At 49.6% G+C, this 14672-nt stretch overlaps 1 protein-coding gene across 5 annotated transcripts in view; it reads left to right on the top strand.

Annotated features, from left to right (window-relative positions):
- Positions 1-12861: 12861 nt before the first annotated feature.
- The window catches only part of IGDCC4 (immunoglobulin superfamily DCC subclass member 4), a 37700-nt gene continuing 35889 nt past the window's right edge, over positions 12862-14672 (top strand). For 4 of the 5 annotated variants that reach the window (XR_004348590.1, XM_032623684.1, XM_032623686.1 and 1 more), the window contains exon 1: positions 12862-12977. Coding sequence is in view for 3 of the 5 variants with exons in the window: in XM_032623684.1 (XP_032479575.1) it covers positions 12908-12977 (70 nt within the window). In the remaining 2 variants the exon portion in view is untranslated. Of the gene's footprint in view, positions 12978-13878; positions 13908-14672 lie in introns of those variants that run through there. The other variant, XM_032623687.1, reaches the window with a different exon arrangement.

Below are 14672 nucleotides of genomic sequence, written 5' to 3' on the forward strand. Positions count from 1 at the left end.
TCCTTCTCTGAAATGTCATTGGAATTTTTATTCTTCGTTCCCCACTGAGGCTTTAGGTCTGGAGGAGTGGTGCTTCTCAGCCCTGGTTGCTGTCACAGTTGCTGGGAGAGCTTATTAAAACACTAATGGGGACTTCCTGGTGGTCCGGTGGGTAAGACTCCACACTGCCAATGCAGGAGGGCTGGGTTGAATCCCTGGTTGGGGAACTAGATCCCGCATGCATGCTGCAACTAAGAGTCCACACGCCACACGCCACAACTAAAGATCCCACATGCCACACGAAGACCCGGTGCAACCAAAATAAATAAGTAAATATTTTTTAAAAATACAAATAAAAACGCTGATGTCCGAGTCCTTCCTGGGATCAATTACATCAGCTTGGTGCGTGGGGAGGAGGTGGGCCATATTTTACTACTTTTTGATAAGCTCCTTAGGTGATTCTAATGTACAACCAGAGTAATGTACAACCTTTGAGGTAGAGCAATGAAAGACTGCATTCATGGAATGTAAGGGCCAGAATGGATTCTTAGAAATCATCTCATCTACTGCTTTACTTCACAGATGGAAAGCTGAGGCCCAGAGCTGGTAAGTGATTATACTGGAGCCATCCCAGCTGCTTAAAGAGAATCCACACTTGAGCCCAGGTCTTCTAGCTCTGTATTCACCTCCCAGAGCAATGTTCTCTCGAACCCGAGCTTAACAGAGAAATTTGCCAAAGTGAGGAAGCCGAGGCTGTGCTGCCTGGATGGCCCTGGCAGAGGTGGAGGGAGTAGAAGAGGCTGTAGGGTCCCAGGCACCCCCACCCTTCTTTCATCCAGAGCAGCAACTTAGCTTTTCACTTATATGTGATTGGGGAAACTTGTTCTACAGTTTAAAAGAAGAGGTCAAAAATCAGTGACACCTTCCATCATTTTTTTTTTTAATTTTTTAATTTTTTTCCCTTCCATCATTTTAGAGATGAGGAGACTGAATCCCAGAGAGGACCACAAAGCCACATAGCTGTCAAGTGGCAGAGTTGGTACCAAAAATCAGACCAATTCTTGGAGGTACAGGCAGGTAAAGTGGCTTCCACAAAGGCACAGAACCAGTTGGTAGCTGAGCAGAGACACTTGAATGCAATCTCTAGGACTCCTACTAAATTTCCTAAAATCTCTGGGACTTCCCTGGCGGTCCAGTGGTTAAGACTTCACCTTCCAATGCAGGGGATGTGGGTTTGATCCCTGGTTGAGGAGCTAAGATCCTACATGGCTCGCAGCTAAAAAGCAAAACATAAAACAGAAGCAATATTGTAACAGATTCAATAAAGACTAAAAATGGTCCACTTCAAAATAAATCTTTAAGAAATAAATTTCCTAAAATCTCAGATATTACTGTTGTTAAGATCTTCATATCAGAAATATAAAACTGAATAAGAATACATCTTAAAATCAAGGAAATATGGTATTTGCCTGAAATCTGAGTTCCTTCAGGGACCAAGCTCATGCTGAGCTCAGAAAGCCTGTACTGGGTGGGTCTTGGATATGAATCTCCTTGAACTTGCCCAGAGAAAGAAGGGGGAGCATGAGAAAGACTGGAGTATTTGAAATCTGATAGACTTGGGTTCAATTCCAGCAGTTGTGCTCTTGAGCAAGCCCTTTGCTTCTCTGACCTTGGACTCTAAAGTGGGGTTCTAATACCTTCTTCATAGAGTTGCGGTGAGGCCAATGTGTTGGAAGTGATTTATGAAGTCCTGATATTGATCTGACCTCATCTCCTCCAAGGAGTGCAGGGCTGCCAGTGGGAGCAGTCTGCTCTCCAAGACCTGAGCTGTTAGGCCCAAGCCCTGGGGAGAAGATGGATGCTGGGCGGGGAGAGGAACATGACTCAACCTCAGGGATCTTGGAAGAATAGCAGGTTCTGGGACATGAGTAAGGAGGGTGGGTACAGAAGCCTCCCATCGGGGTGACCAGACTCTGCCTTGACCTCAGATACTTCCCATCTGCCTGACCCAAGGCAGATCTTCCAGAATTACACATTACTTTGGATGAAGGTATAATTAACTGTAAGGCCCTTGTTAGGATAACATGTTTTACCTGTGGACAGGTGACACATTTCCCTCTGAATACCAGCTGCTAACATCTGTGTGGTGAGTGCCCCACTGCTTATACTATATTTCCTCGTGACAGCATCATGTTCAATTTGATTTTCACAGTAAGCTATGAGACATCAGTTAGGCAGTGTTATTATTCCCCTATGGGTTTTTACTTTCTCCAGAGAAAGAAATGAGGGTTCAGAGAGGTTGTGTGCCCTGCCCAAGGTCACAGTGCAGAAGCAGAATGCTAATCCTGGCTTCGCTCATCCTTGAGCAAAAGCAACATGAGTTGAGCAGCTGCCATGGCCTGGCTCATGCTGAAGGATTCAGGGATCTGGGGATGCTCAGAGAAGTCAGACACATTCTCTACTCTCAGAGGGTTCTCAATCCAGAAGTGGAGATAGATGTGTAAACCAAAGAGGGTCAGTACAAAGAGAGAGATGTTGAGTGCTGAGTCCTGTGTGAGTCCCCGGGAGGCAGGGCAGGACAGCAGTTAGGACTATGGGCTTTGACCCAGAGAGTCTGTCCTCTTGACTCTCACTGAACCACTTCCTACTGTGTGGCCTTGGGCAAGTTACTTACCTCTCTGTGCTTCAGTTTCCTCTTCTGGAACATAGAATTAATAATGGTACTACTTCAAAGAGTTGCTGTGAGCTTCAGTATGAAAAACACATGCTAAACTCCTAATATCTGGCATACAGCACTCAACAAACGAGCGATTGTTTTCTCTGGGTAGTGGAAAAGCGATGGTCAGGGAAGGCAGCACAAAGGAGACAGCTTTTGGATTAGGTGTTAAGAAATGAGTTTCTCCAGGTGGGGGAAAGTCATTCAAGGCAAGGAATACACACAGACGTGAGGGGATAAAGGTGCGGAGCTGGCACACTGGGTGGCAGGAAACTGAGTGTGGGCTGGGCAGGGGTATGAGAGGAAAAGGTGGGAGTGCTGGGATAGAGTGTGAGGGCCTTGTACGGTGAGAGTCAAGGTGTACTCGACATCTGCCCCCCGCTCTTCTGGCTTCACCTCGACAGGCTTAGTTTGAGAGACCAGAGGAGAGGGCAGGTCATGGAATAGATGCACTTTCATGTGGAAAGTAAGGAGGAAAAAGGCTGTAGGGTAGGACAGGCCCAGGGGGAGGACTCTGGCACCCAGTGCTGGGTGAGGACACAGTCTCCAGTAGGGAGGGTGCAGCTGCCAAAGATGGGTGGACAATGTGACCAGCATCACCTACCTTCAGTTCTCCTGAAGGCAGTGCTCCCATCCTGCCGTGGTCAGTGTGTCCAGCTGCAGGCAGAGCATTCAGAGACCTCGGGAGAGAGCAGGTCTCAGCCCACTGTGCCGGGTGTGCAGTGGCCCTCATAAAAGGGGACCAGAAAGAGCCATCCGAATCTCAGGCTTGCTGGGGCAAGGTGGCCTTGAGCAGAAGTGGGTGTCGAACAGCAGTGGTTCCGGCAGGAATTAGCTGTTCGGCTCAGCAAGGTGGTGTAGAGAGCTGTGGAGGAACGATGGTTCAGGGCTGGAGGGCATCCATCTAAACAATATAGAGACCTGCATCACCATTTTTTTTTTTTTTAAGTTTTAATTTTATCATGGTTACAGAGCCACATAGCTTAAGGAGTCAAGTTCTAAAACAAATCTCTAAATAACATGTTTGTAATATTACTCTATGATTTTTTTTCAGTTTTTATTCATTATCTAGTGGTACCCTACTGTGAAAGACTAGAATTTAGCTGTTTTCCCTCCCATTTCCACCAAACACACACACTCCCCACCCCCCCTCATCTTTTCAAGAGTAGTTCTATTGTAACTTTACTTAGATTAATATTCAGTGTTTACATCATTATAACTACGTAAATGTATTCAGAGATGAGTCATGTAATAAGTTTTGAATCATTTTCATTCATGCAGAACTTTGTTTTATCTAGTTAATTATGTTTTAAAAAAAATATATGTATTTACCTCAGTCCCAAACTCAACCTTCCCACTGATTTTTCTGTTTTGTCTAATTATTAGTATCTCCAATGCTTTTTTTTTTTTTTTTTTGCGGTACGCAGGCCTCTCACTGCTGTGGCCTCTCCCGTTGCAGAGCACAGGCTCCAGATGCGCAGGCCCAGCGGCCATGGCTCACGGGCCCAGCCGCTCCATGGCACGTGGGATCCTCCCGGACCGGGGCATGAACCCGCGTCCCCTGCATCGGCAGGTGCACTCTCAACCACTGCGCCACCAGGGAAGCCCTTCCAGTGCTTTTATTAAGTACATTTTCATTGCCAATATACATTCCAGATATTTAATGAGTTTAATAGTTCCCCAACCAGGGGTCGAACACGCACCCCACCCTGCAGTGGAAGTGTGGAGTCTTAACCACTGGACCACGAGGAAAGTCCCTGTAGTGTTGATTCTTTAGGGAAATATGTTCTGATTTCCAGGCAATTGGTTTATAAAGGTACTGTAGGCATGACTCTCTGTGTAATTCCAGTTTCTGCCCTCAAGGAGCTTCCAGTGTCATTTGAGACACACGACTGAGACAAATGAATCATGTAAATGAAGAAACCACTGTACAAGGCAGAAATAATCCAGTGCCTATTGAGTGGTACAACCGGATTGGTGAGGACTGGAAGGCAACCTTGAAGGAGCTGAGACTCAAGTAGAGTTTTAACGATTGTATATATTTTTCTATTGTGGTAAAATATACATAACATAAAATTTACCATTTCAGCCATTTTTAGGTGTACAGTTCAGTGCATTCACATTGTTGTGCAACCATCACCACTGTTTATTTCCAGAACTTTTTCATCATCCTTAACTGAAGTTTTTATGTATTTTTTTCCTAAGTTACATTTACTATTTCTGTTTACAAAAATAATATGTGTTCGGGCTTCCCTGGTGGCGCAGTGGTTGAGAGTCTGCCTGCCGATGCAGGGGACACGGGTTCGTGCCCCGATCCGGGAAGATCCTACGTGCCGCGGAGCGGCTGGGCCCGTGAGCCATGGCCGCTGAGCCTGCGCTCCGCAACGGGAGAGGCCGCAACAGTGAGAGGCCCGTGTACCGAAAATAATAATAATAATATATGTTCGATGTAGACAATTTTTTTTTGTACTTTATATTCTTTCCTTTATATACCCTTCCAGAGTCTCTCTTCCATTACCATTCTGTTTTGGTGTGAGGAAGGGTTCTTTTGTTTTTGTTTTGTTTTGTCTTTTTTTTTTTTTTTTTTTGGCCATGCTACATGGCTTGCGGGATCTTAGTTCCCTCACCAGGGATTGAACCTGCACCCTCGGCAGTGAAAGCACGGAGTCCTAACCACTGGACCGCCAGGGAATTCCCTCAATGTAGACAATTTGGGGGAAAAAAAAAAAAAGCACAAAGAAGAAAATTTAAATATCCCATAATTCCACAAAACCATTAGCATTTGTTGTTAAGAAAGGGGTGAAAAGTCATCTCAGGGTGAGAAAAGACCCATCCCCCTGGCTCAGAGGATTTGAGCAGCTGTATAGTGTGGGAGATGGTTTTGAATATGAAGGGTGAAAATATTCTAAACATATCTACCTTCTGTATCTTCCTCAAAGGGGGATGAATGACCAGGAAAAGGCAATAAATAAAAGCTAGAGAAACATAACAAATACATTCATTAAAAAAAAAAAAGGTGGGAGGTGAATGAAAGAGGCAGCAAATGGTTCCAATAGTGAACCCAACCCAGTAAAGACTCTAGCAGCTGTTCTGGTTATCTAGTAATAAAAAACAAACACCCCCAAACTTAGTGGTGTAAAACAACAACAAAGCCATGCGTTATTATTACTGTTGCTCACGGTGCTGGGGGTTAACTGGTGTCAGGGTCTCCTACGTGGTTGCAGTCAGACAGGGGCTGGGGCTGTGCACTGGGAAGGTTTCCTCACACATTTGGCTCCTGGTCTGGAACAGCTGGGGCTCCTCCACCACCTCTATCTCCACGGGGTCTCCCCACATGGTCCCTTCTCTCCAGCATGGCAGCGTTAAAGTGGCCAGACTTCTTACGTGGTGGCTCAGGGATCCGGAGGCATGTGTCTCCCAGAGAAAGCCAGGTGGGAGGTGCGGCTTCTTTTACGACATACCTCAGAAGCCATGCAGTCCCACCTCCATGACATTCAATCCTTTAGAAATGAGTCACTTACGCCAGCCTCTGTCCAAAGGGAGGGGAAATAGATTCTACTTGAAGGGAGGAATGTCAAAGAACCTGTGCACCCTCCGTATCTGTGGGCTCCGTATCTGCAGATTCAACCAACCACGGATGAAAATTAAAAAAAAAAAAAAAAATCCAGAAAGTTCCAAAAAGCAAAACTTCAATTTGGCATGCATTAGCAACTATTTACATAGAATTTACATTTTACTTAAAACTATTTTTAGGGTAATCCCTGGTGGTCCAGTGGTTAGGGCTCTTGCGCTTTCACTACCAATGGTGCAGGTTCAATTCCTGGTCAGGGAACTAAGATCCTGCAAGCTGTGCGGCCAAACAAAACAAAACAATTTATATAGCATTTACATTGTATTAGGTATTATAAGTAATCTAGAAATATTTTAAAGTGTATGGGGAGGTTGTATGTACTTTATATGCAAATACTATGCCATTTTATATGAGACGAGCATCCACAGATTTTGGTATCTGGGGGGGTCCTGGAACTGATACCCCACAGATACCGAGGGATGAGGGGCGGCTGTACTTTAAAATCACTACAGTGGTAGATTCTGATATCTATTCAAGAATGATGTGAATGCCACAGATCCCCACAGCTCATCCTACAGAGCGAGTGGTTCATAAATTCTTGATTTAGGGTCATAGAGTCTACTGAGGTCTTAGAGATTACTCAGACAAACGCTTGCTAGCACTATTTGATGCTCAAACCCCTTTCACAGTAATATGCTATTTGAGAACTCCCTTAGTGATTTAAAACACTCACCATTTTTGCATGGTATATGATAAAAGAGTAACTTTTAAAAAAAAAAACATTCACCGGGCTCTTACTATATGCTGTGCGCTGTGCTGGATCCCAGGAAAACAAGAGTAAGCAAAATACACATGGTTCCTGCCACAAGGAACTTACTGTAGGACAGTAGAGCCAGACAATTTAATGAAGTATATTATAATAAAGTGTGTTAGATGCTCTGATAGAAGTACCAACTCACTAAATAATTTCTCTGGTTCTGATCTCTCTGTTCAGATCAAAATGGCATTTCTAGGGTTTTAACATTTTTCACTTGGTTGCCAGGCCAGGCAGACACATCACACTCAAGATGTTAAAAGGGCAAATTGTCTCTCCTCTCCTCTGTCTGGCTCTTCCCTCTGTTCTCTTTATTTGATAATGTCCCATCCACCTGGTCAAACTAATAAAAACCTTAGTCTTCTAGGCTTTTCCCAGTTTCTAGACCCCTATGTTGACCTGTTCCCAAGATGTTACCTCTCTATTAGACTATCTCAAAGAAGTTATTTTAAGAAAAAAAATTATAACAGTGTATTGTTAATTGAGGACAATTTTACCATTTAATTAAACTGAGTTAAAAAAACACTCTACCCTATTTAAGAAGTGATGGGTGCTGATTTTAGTCAGCAAACAAAACTAAATGGGGACCAAATGCAAGTTGAAATTTCATCCTATGTTATAGGATAAAAAATAGACAAAAATTGCTTTCATTTTGTGATTGTATTTTGTGCTAAAGTGAAAAAAAAACCTAAAAATTTTGAGTTTTATTTCTGAAATGTGAAATATAAGATTTTAGGATCTATTGCAGGGGTCCCAAACCCCCGGGCCGTGGACTGTTAGGAACCGGGCTGCACAGCGGGAGGTGAGCAGTGGCAAGCCAGCGAAGCTTCAATTGCTGCTCCCCATCGCTCCCCATTGCTCAAATTCGTCCATGGACAAATTTTCTTCTGTGAAACCAGTCCATGGTGCCAAAAAGGTTGGGGACCACTGATCTCTTGGGAGGTACTTGTCAACAAATAACATATTACAGATACAGTCGGTCTCACTTTCTGGTAAATAAAAAGCCAGATTAGATTGAATTATCATTAGACTTTTTTTTTAAACACTGGCTTTTGACATATAAGTCACTAATGACTTTGTTGTTGTTGTTTTTAATATTTATTTATTTGGATGCACCAGGTCTTAGTTGCGGCAGGCGGGCTCTTTAGTTGTGGCATGTGAACTCTTAGCTGCAGCAGGCATGTGGGATCTAGTTCCCTGACCAGGGATCGAAACCCGGTCCCCCTGCATGGGGAGCGCGGAACCCTATCCACTGTTCCACCAGGGAGGTCCCTCACTAATGGCTTTTGATTAGAAGACTATAACATTCTTTTCTGATGATGATCAACCACAGGTAAATTTGCAAAATTATCATTCTTTCCTCAGCATTAGAGTTTTGTAGTTTAGCCATCAGTACTCCTCATGCTTCCTGTCATAGATCTCGTGGTCCAATGTGGCTATTAATTAAACAACCTATAAATAACTAAGACTGAAAAAAAATTAAGCTGTTTAATGGTAGAAACCGTGACAGTGTCCGTCGGCCCTCCACCCATGAACCCCCCCGCACCACACATGCACCTGGAGGTGTTCTGTGGTACCATTTGAAAGGGGAAAATAATAGAATACTTTATTTATTTTTAATAAATTAGTTTATTTTGTTTTTGGCTGCGTTGGGTCTTCGTTGCTGCACGTGGGCTTTCTCTAGTTGTGGAGAGCGGGGGCTACTCTTCGTTGCAGTGCTTGGGCTTCTCATTGTGGTGGCTTCTCTTGTTGCGGAGCATGGGCTCTAGGTGCGTGGGCTTCAGTAGTTGCGGCACACGGGCTTAGTTGCTTCATGGCATGTGGGATCTTCCCAGACCAGGGTTCGAACCCATGTCCCCTGCATTGGCAGATGGATTCTTAACCATTGTGCCACCAGGGAAGCCCTAGTGATTGATTTAAAAAGAAAGAAATTAAGACCAGTGCCATATCCACTTTTAATGGTGTGAACTCTTTGGAACTCCTGGTTAGAAATGTGCATCATCCCCCAGCCCTCTTATTTTTCTCAGTGATGCAGCTGAGGCTCAGGGAGAGGAGGGAAGTTGTCCAAGGTCCCAGAGCAAGTGTGTAACAGAGGAAGGACAAGAACCATGGCTCTTATTCCTTACACTGGGTTTGGCTGGCCTGAGCCTGTCATACCTCACACCTGCTCCCCGCCCATAGCCTGTGTGCTAAGATATGAATGCAGAGAAATTAATTGGATTTGTGTGTGTGGCTTATGGAATTAGTGACACTCTTTATGTGGTGACAGATTGTTCATTTATCCATTCGATTGATCAACTGCTTTCTAGGCAACATACAAGGACTGCTCACCCAGCCCCGGTCTCCCTGTTTGGCTTCATCTCCCACCCCTGCCCTCCTGTCCACTTCACACCTCCTACATTCTGCTTATACTGGTTCAGGTATTTGTTTCCTCCAGAAGCTTTCTCTGCCTTCCCCAAGTTTGGCCTGGGTGCCCTTCCTCCCTGCACCCCATCCCAGCCTGTATCACACAGTATTATAGTTGCCTGTCTACTTATCTACAGGCTAAGTAGGCTCACTTCTCAGACTAAGCACCATGCAGGCAAGAACCATCTTGTTTACCGCCCTGCTCCCAGTGCCCAGGGCCTGACCCATAACAGGTGACCTGTGAGTATCAATGCAGTTAATTATTGGCTCTGCCATTTCCTGTGCCCTCATGCCACACACAGGGCCTCTGCAGAGGGTGTTTCTTCCCCCACCATCAGTCCTTCCCTCCTTAAATTGTCAAGACCTAGGTCAAACATCTAAAACAATCAACAATTCTGTGAAGACTTTTCCCTCAACAGTCCCCTACCACACACGGTTAGTCCTTCCTTCTCTTGCTCCCATTCTCCCTGCCATCACATGCCACTTAGGACACAACTGTCCCTGTGAGCAGTGACTTGTATCTTTTATCCTGGCCCCCTGGCACCTACACAGTGTCAGATACTGGTCAAGATGCTTAGAATTCAGCAGTGAACCCAGCACACAAAAATCCCTGTCCTTGGGTTTCCCTGGTGGCGCAGTGGTTGAGAGTCCACCTGCCGATGCAGGGGACACGGGTTCGTGCCCCAGTCTGGGAAGATCCCACATGCCGCAGAGCGGCTGGGCCCATGAGCCATGGCCGCTGAGCCTGCGCGTCTGAAGCCTGTGCTCCACAACGGGAGAGGCCACAGCAGTGAGAGGCCCGCAAAAAAAAAAAAATCCCTGTCCTTACAAAGCCCACTTTCTGGTTGGGGGGACAGGCTACAAATAGAATAAGTAAAACGTAGAGCATGTTAGGAAGACGGGACTAAAGACTGTTAGAGACTTCCCTGGTGGCGCAGTGGTTAAGAACCCAGGGGACCTGGGTTCGACCCCTGGTCCGGGAAGATCCCACATGCTGCAGAGCAACTAAGCCCGTGTGTCACAACTACTGAGCCCACGAGCCACAACTACTGAAGCCCGCATGCCTAGAGCCCGTGCTCTGCAATGAGAAGCCCTTGCACCGCGATGAAGAGTAGCCACCACTCACCGCAACTAGTGAAAGCCCCTGCGCAGCAATAAACACCCAAAAATAACCACAAAAAAAAGTCGAGATATGGCGGTGGGGGGTGGGGGGAGTTGTGAGGATATGAGGGGTGGAGGACAGAGCTCCAGACCTGCACTAGCTGGGCAAAGGTCTAGAGGCTGGAGGGAGGGGACTGACTGCTATCAAGTTACAGCAAGGAGGCTGGTGTGGCTGGAGAGGCAGTGAGCAAAGGGGATGGCGTAGAAGGTGAGGTCAGAGAGGTAAAACAGCCCTCCAGATCACATAGGCTTTCCGGTCATAAGGAGGACTTTAGCTTTTGCTCAGAGCCAAGAGGCACTGGTGGGTTTTTAGCAGAGAAGTGGCATGATCTCATTCCCATTTTAATAGGATCACTCGATGCTATATTGAGAAAAGACTGAAGTGGGAGAATGATATAAACAAGCGAGGGGCCTATTATGACAATCCAGGTGAGAGGTGATGGTGCTTGGATCAAGGTGGTAACAGGAAGGTGAAGTGTGAAGAATGTGAAAGTGAAGAGTTAAGAATGGCTCCAATGATTCTGACCTGAGCATCAGGGAGGATGGAGCTGCTACGATCTGAGATGGGGGAGACTGTAGAGAAGCAGGTTTAATAGGGAGGATCAGAGCTCAGTTTGGGACCTGTTAAATTTGTTTTTGTTTTTTTAAATTTTTTGGCCAAGCTGAGCGGCTTGCAGGGATCTTAGCTCCCCGGCAGTGAAAGCACAGAGTCCTAACCTCTGGACCACCAGGGAATTCCCTGGACAGGTTAAATTTGAGATGCCTATTAGCCAATGGAAATGTTGAGCAGGTAGATGGATACACAAGTCTGGAGTTCAGGGGAGATGGTCCAGGCTGAGATATAAATGTAGGCATCTTCAGCATAAAGATGTAATTTAAAACCTTAATGACCAGATGAGACCACTAAGAGAAACAAGTAGGAGTGATGGGCTAAGTCAAATGCTGCTGATGGGCCTGGCAATGAATGAAGAAATACCAGATCCCGTTAGACCTGCAAAGTGCTGGTCATTATTGAGGGTTAGCTAGCAACAGATGGGTAAAGTACCTTCTGGCTACAGAGACAAAGTGGCTCTAAGCCATGGGAACACTGGAGATAGAGGGGATGAAGAACCATGGCGTCTTGGTCTTGGAAAGGACATTAAATAGGTCATTCAATCTGCACTCTTCTCCCTGCACTTTGCCTGATCATTGGATCCCTGGCTTTAGAAAAAGAACTGTTTGTGGGATACTGAGACAACCAGTCTGGTTAGGACAGAGAAAGCACAGTTGAAAAATGAGTGGGAAATGACCTTCTGGAGTCAGAAAATCAGGGTTCAGGTCCTGCATCTGCTGCTCCCTAGCCTCGGGTCCTTAAGCAAGTCACTTCGCCTCCTCCAGCCTCAGTTTCCCTGCATGTAAAGATGGGAGTAATCAAACCTTCCTTGTCTCTCCCAGGGTTGCAGAGAGGTCTGAGTGTGGCAGTGCTTGGGGTAGAGTAAATGCCCTGCTAGGGTTGGTTATTCCAAGAGCAAAAGAAGCAGGTCCAGAGAAGCCATCAGCTTGGAACGGCGAGGTAAATGGGGATGAGGAGGGAACCGCCATGTCCTCAGCGGGTCTGCAGGTGGAGAAGCTAATGAGGATTCAGGCCAGGACCTGGGCTGGAATGGACTGGCTCAAGTGGCAAGATGGGGTCATGGGACAGAAACCCAGGCCTTGAATCTGCCTCCAGTGAGCCTGGAACCGAGATGTTGGAGACCCTGAGGCAGCGGCAGAGAAAAGAAATAGAGACACGGAGGCAGAAAGAGGCCCCGAGACAGAGAGACGAAGAGACAGACCCAGAAACAAGCTGCCCAAATGGGGGGGCCCATGGCGATCCGGAGAGGGCGAGGCAGAGGGGCGCAGACCCCAGCAGAGCTGAGACCCTGCGCGGCGCAGGTCACAGCGCGCGGGCCGGAGTCCCCTGCGGTGCCCGACCGGCCGCGCCCGCTGGGCGCCCCCGTCCGGGCTGCTCGCCCAAGATGGCGATGGAGGGGCGGGCGAGCCGGCGGCAGCCCGGGCCCCCGCGCCGGCCCCCGCTCGGGCCGGGGCCCCCGAGGCCGCGCCCCCGCCCGCGGCGCCGCGCCTCCCCGGGCCACTGAAGCCCGGCGCGCCCTCCCCCGGCAGCGGCAGCCGAGGCGCGGGGAGGAGGAGGAGGCGGCGGCGGCGGCGGCGGCGGCGGCGGCGGCGGCGGCGGCGGCGGCGGCGGCGGCGGCGGCGGCGGCGGCAGGCCGGGCCCGGCCCCATGGCGCGGGGGGACGCTGGCCGCGGTGGCAGGCTCCTCGCGCTGACCTTCTGCCTGCTGGCCGCGCGCGGTAAGGGCGGGTGCTGAGGCAGTGGCGGGAGCGGCTCCGGGGTGACTGTGCGTCGGCACCCGGGGCTGCGCCGGCTGTGGGGCCGAGGCTGCGCCGGCTGTGGGGCGGGCGCGTCCCGAGTCCCGAGCGAGCGCTGGGGCCGGGGGAGGCGGTGGGGGGTGCGGGCTGCGCGTCCTTGTGCCCGCGATGCGTGCGCTCTGGGGTCTGCGAGCCGCGGCCGGGGACGTTTGCGGCGCGTACTTGTCCGCAGGGGGTGTGTGTCCTTGGTCTGCGGAGTCCGGAGTGAGTGTGTGAGTGTGTGTGTGTGTGTGTGTGTGCGCGGGCGTGCGCGACCGCGTGCAGAGAGTGGGGAGGGGGCTTCTGCGGGGCGTACGTGTCCGCAGCGCGTGGCCGGTCACGGCGTGGCATCGCGGGCCGTAGCTGAGGTGCCGGTGGTTTGTGCGGGGCGGACTCTGCCTTTACCGCGCGTGTCTCCGGGTTGGGAGTGTAAAGGGGGTTGTGTGTGGGGGGGTGTCTGCACCTCCATTTGTGTGTCGACAGCGTGTGTAATTGTGTTTATGGGGCTGAGGTAATATTTGGCCTTGGCTTTCGGAGAGTGTCCATGCCCTTGGTGGGGGGACATAAGCATGAGATTGCGGATTGACTGGGAATAGTGGTGATAAAATACTCAACTTTGTCCGGTGGGTGTGGTCCCTGAAGCTGGGTGGGGCTGGGCGGAGGGGGTGGGGAGCGCGGGAGTGTTGCCCCCTCCGAACCCGAGGCCGGGAGTGGGCTGGGGGAGGGCGCAGGAAACCAGTTGCTTTCGTGGACATGTCCGATACCCGCTCTCAGGATGGGACGCGTGTCACTCCTGCCCCACCCCCAGAGGCAGATCTGAGAAGCGTGGACGGGGTCAGCAAGGCCTCCTCCAACCCCCCACCTCAGTGCGAGGTGAGGGTGGGTAAGAGTCAGAGTTGCCCTCGCTGGAGAGAGGGCTGGGGATGGGGTGACGGAGCCCCAAGCGTCTCTGCCTAGGGAGCCTTCTTCCACCCCCAGCCCTCTCCCTTTCGGTCCTGTGTGCGTTTCGGGGCGGCCCGTGGGCTAGGTGGTTGGTAGGGCTGGGGAGGGGGATGGGCTGCCCGCTTTGTTCGCCTAGTTCTCGCCTTCCCAGCCGAGGGGGGAGCTGAGGATGTGTCCGGAGCCAGTCGGGGAGGGACTTGATGGTGGGGGTGGGGAGGGGGATTTCTCTCCAGCTGCTGTGGCTTTCTAGAGAGACTCAGCCAGGCCACGTGGGAAGGAGGCAGGGACGGCGGAGGGGGGAAGGAGTCTCCGCCTGGCCCGCCCCGGCCCATCTCCAGGAAGCCCAAACAGCGGGTGGGAAAGTCTCGGGAACTACTCGGACCCCCTCTCTGCCTACAAAGACACGCCCCTTTTCAGACCTGACTGCGGACCCGGCAGGAGGCCGCCCGGGGGCGGGGTCCCGGGGGCGGGGTCCCGGCGGCTAGGCTAGGGAAGTGGGGGGCCCGGGGTTGTCAGGTGGAGGGGGAGGGGAAGTGCCAGAGAGGCGTCTGTCCTCCTGGAGGCCAGGCGATTAACGAATAGTTGGGCCCACCCTCTTCTGCTCTTCTGAGAGCTCCGGACCGGGCTCGGGGTCATCTAGCAAAGCGGAATCATGACTGGGAACTGCACTCACTCGGGCATTATGGAGTATCGGTG

Source organism: Phocoena sinus, chromosome 2 (assembly GCF_008692025.1).
Source record: "Phocoena sinus isolate mPhoSin1 chromosome 2, mPhoSin1.pri, whole genome shotgun sequence".
NCBI classification, from domain to species: domain Eukaryota; kingdom Metazoa; phylum Chordata; class Mammalia; order Artiodactyla; family Phocoenidae; genus Phocoena; species Phocoena sinus.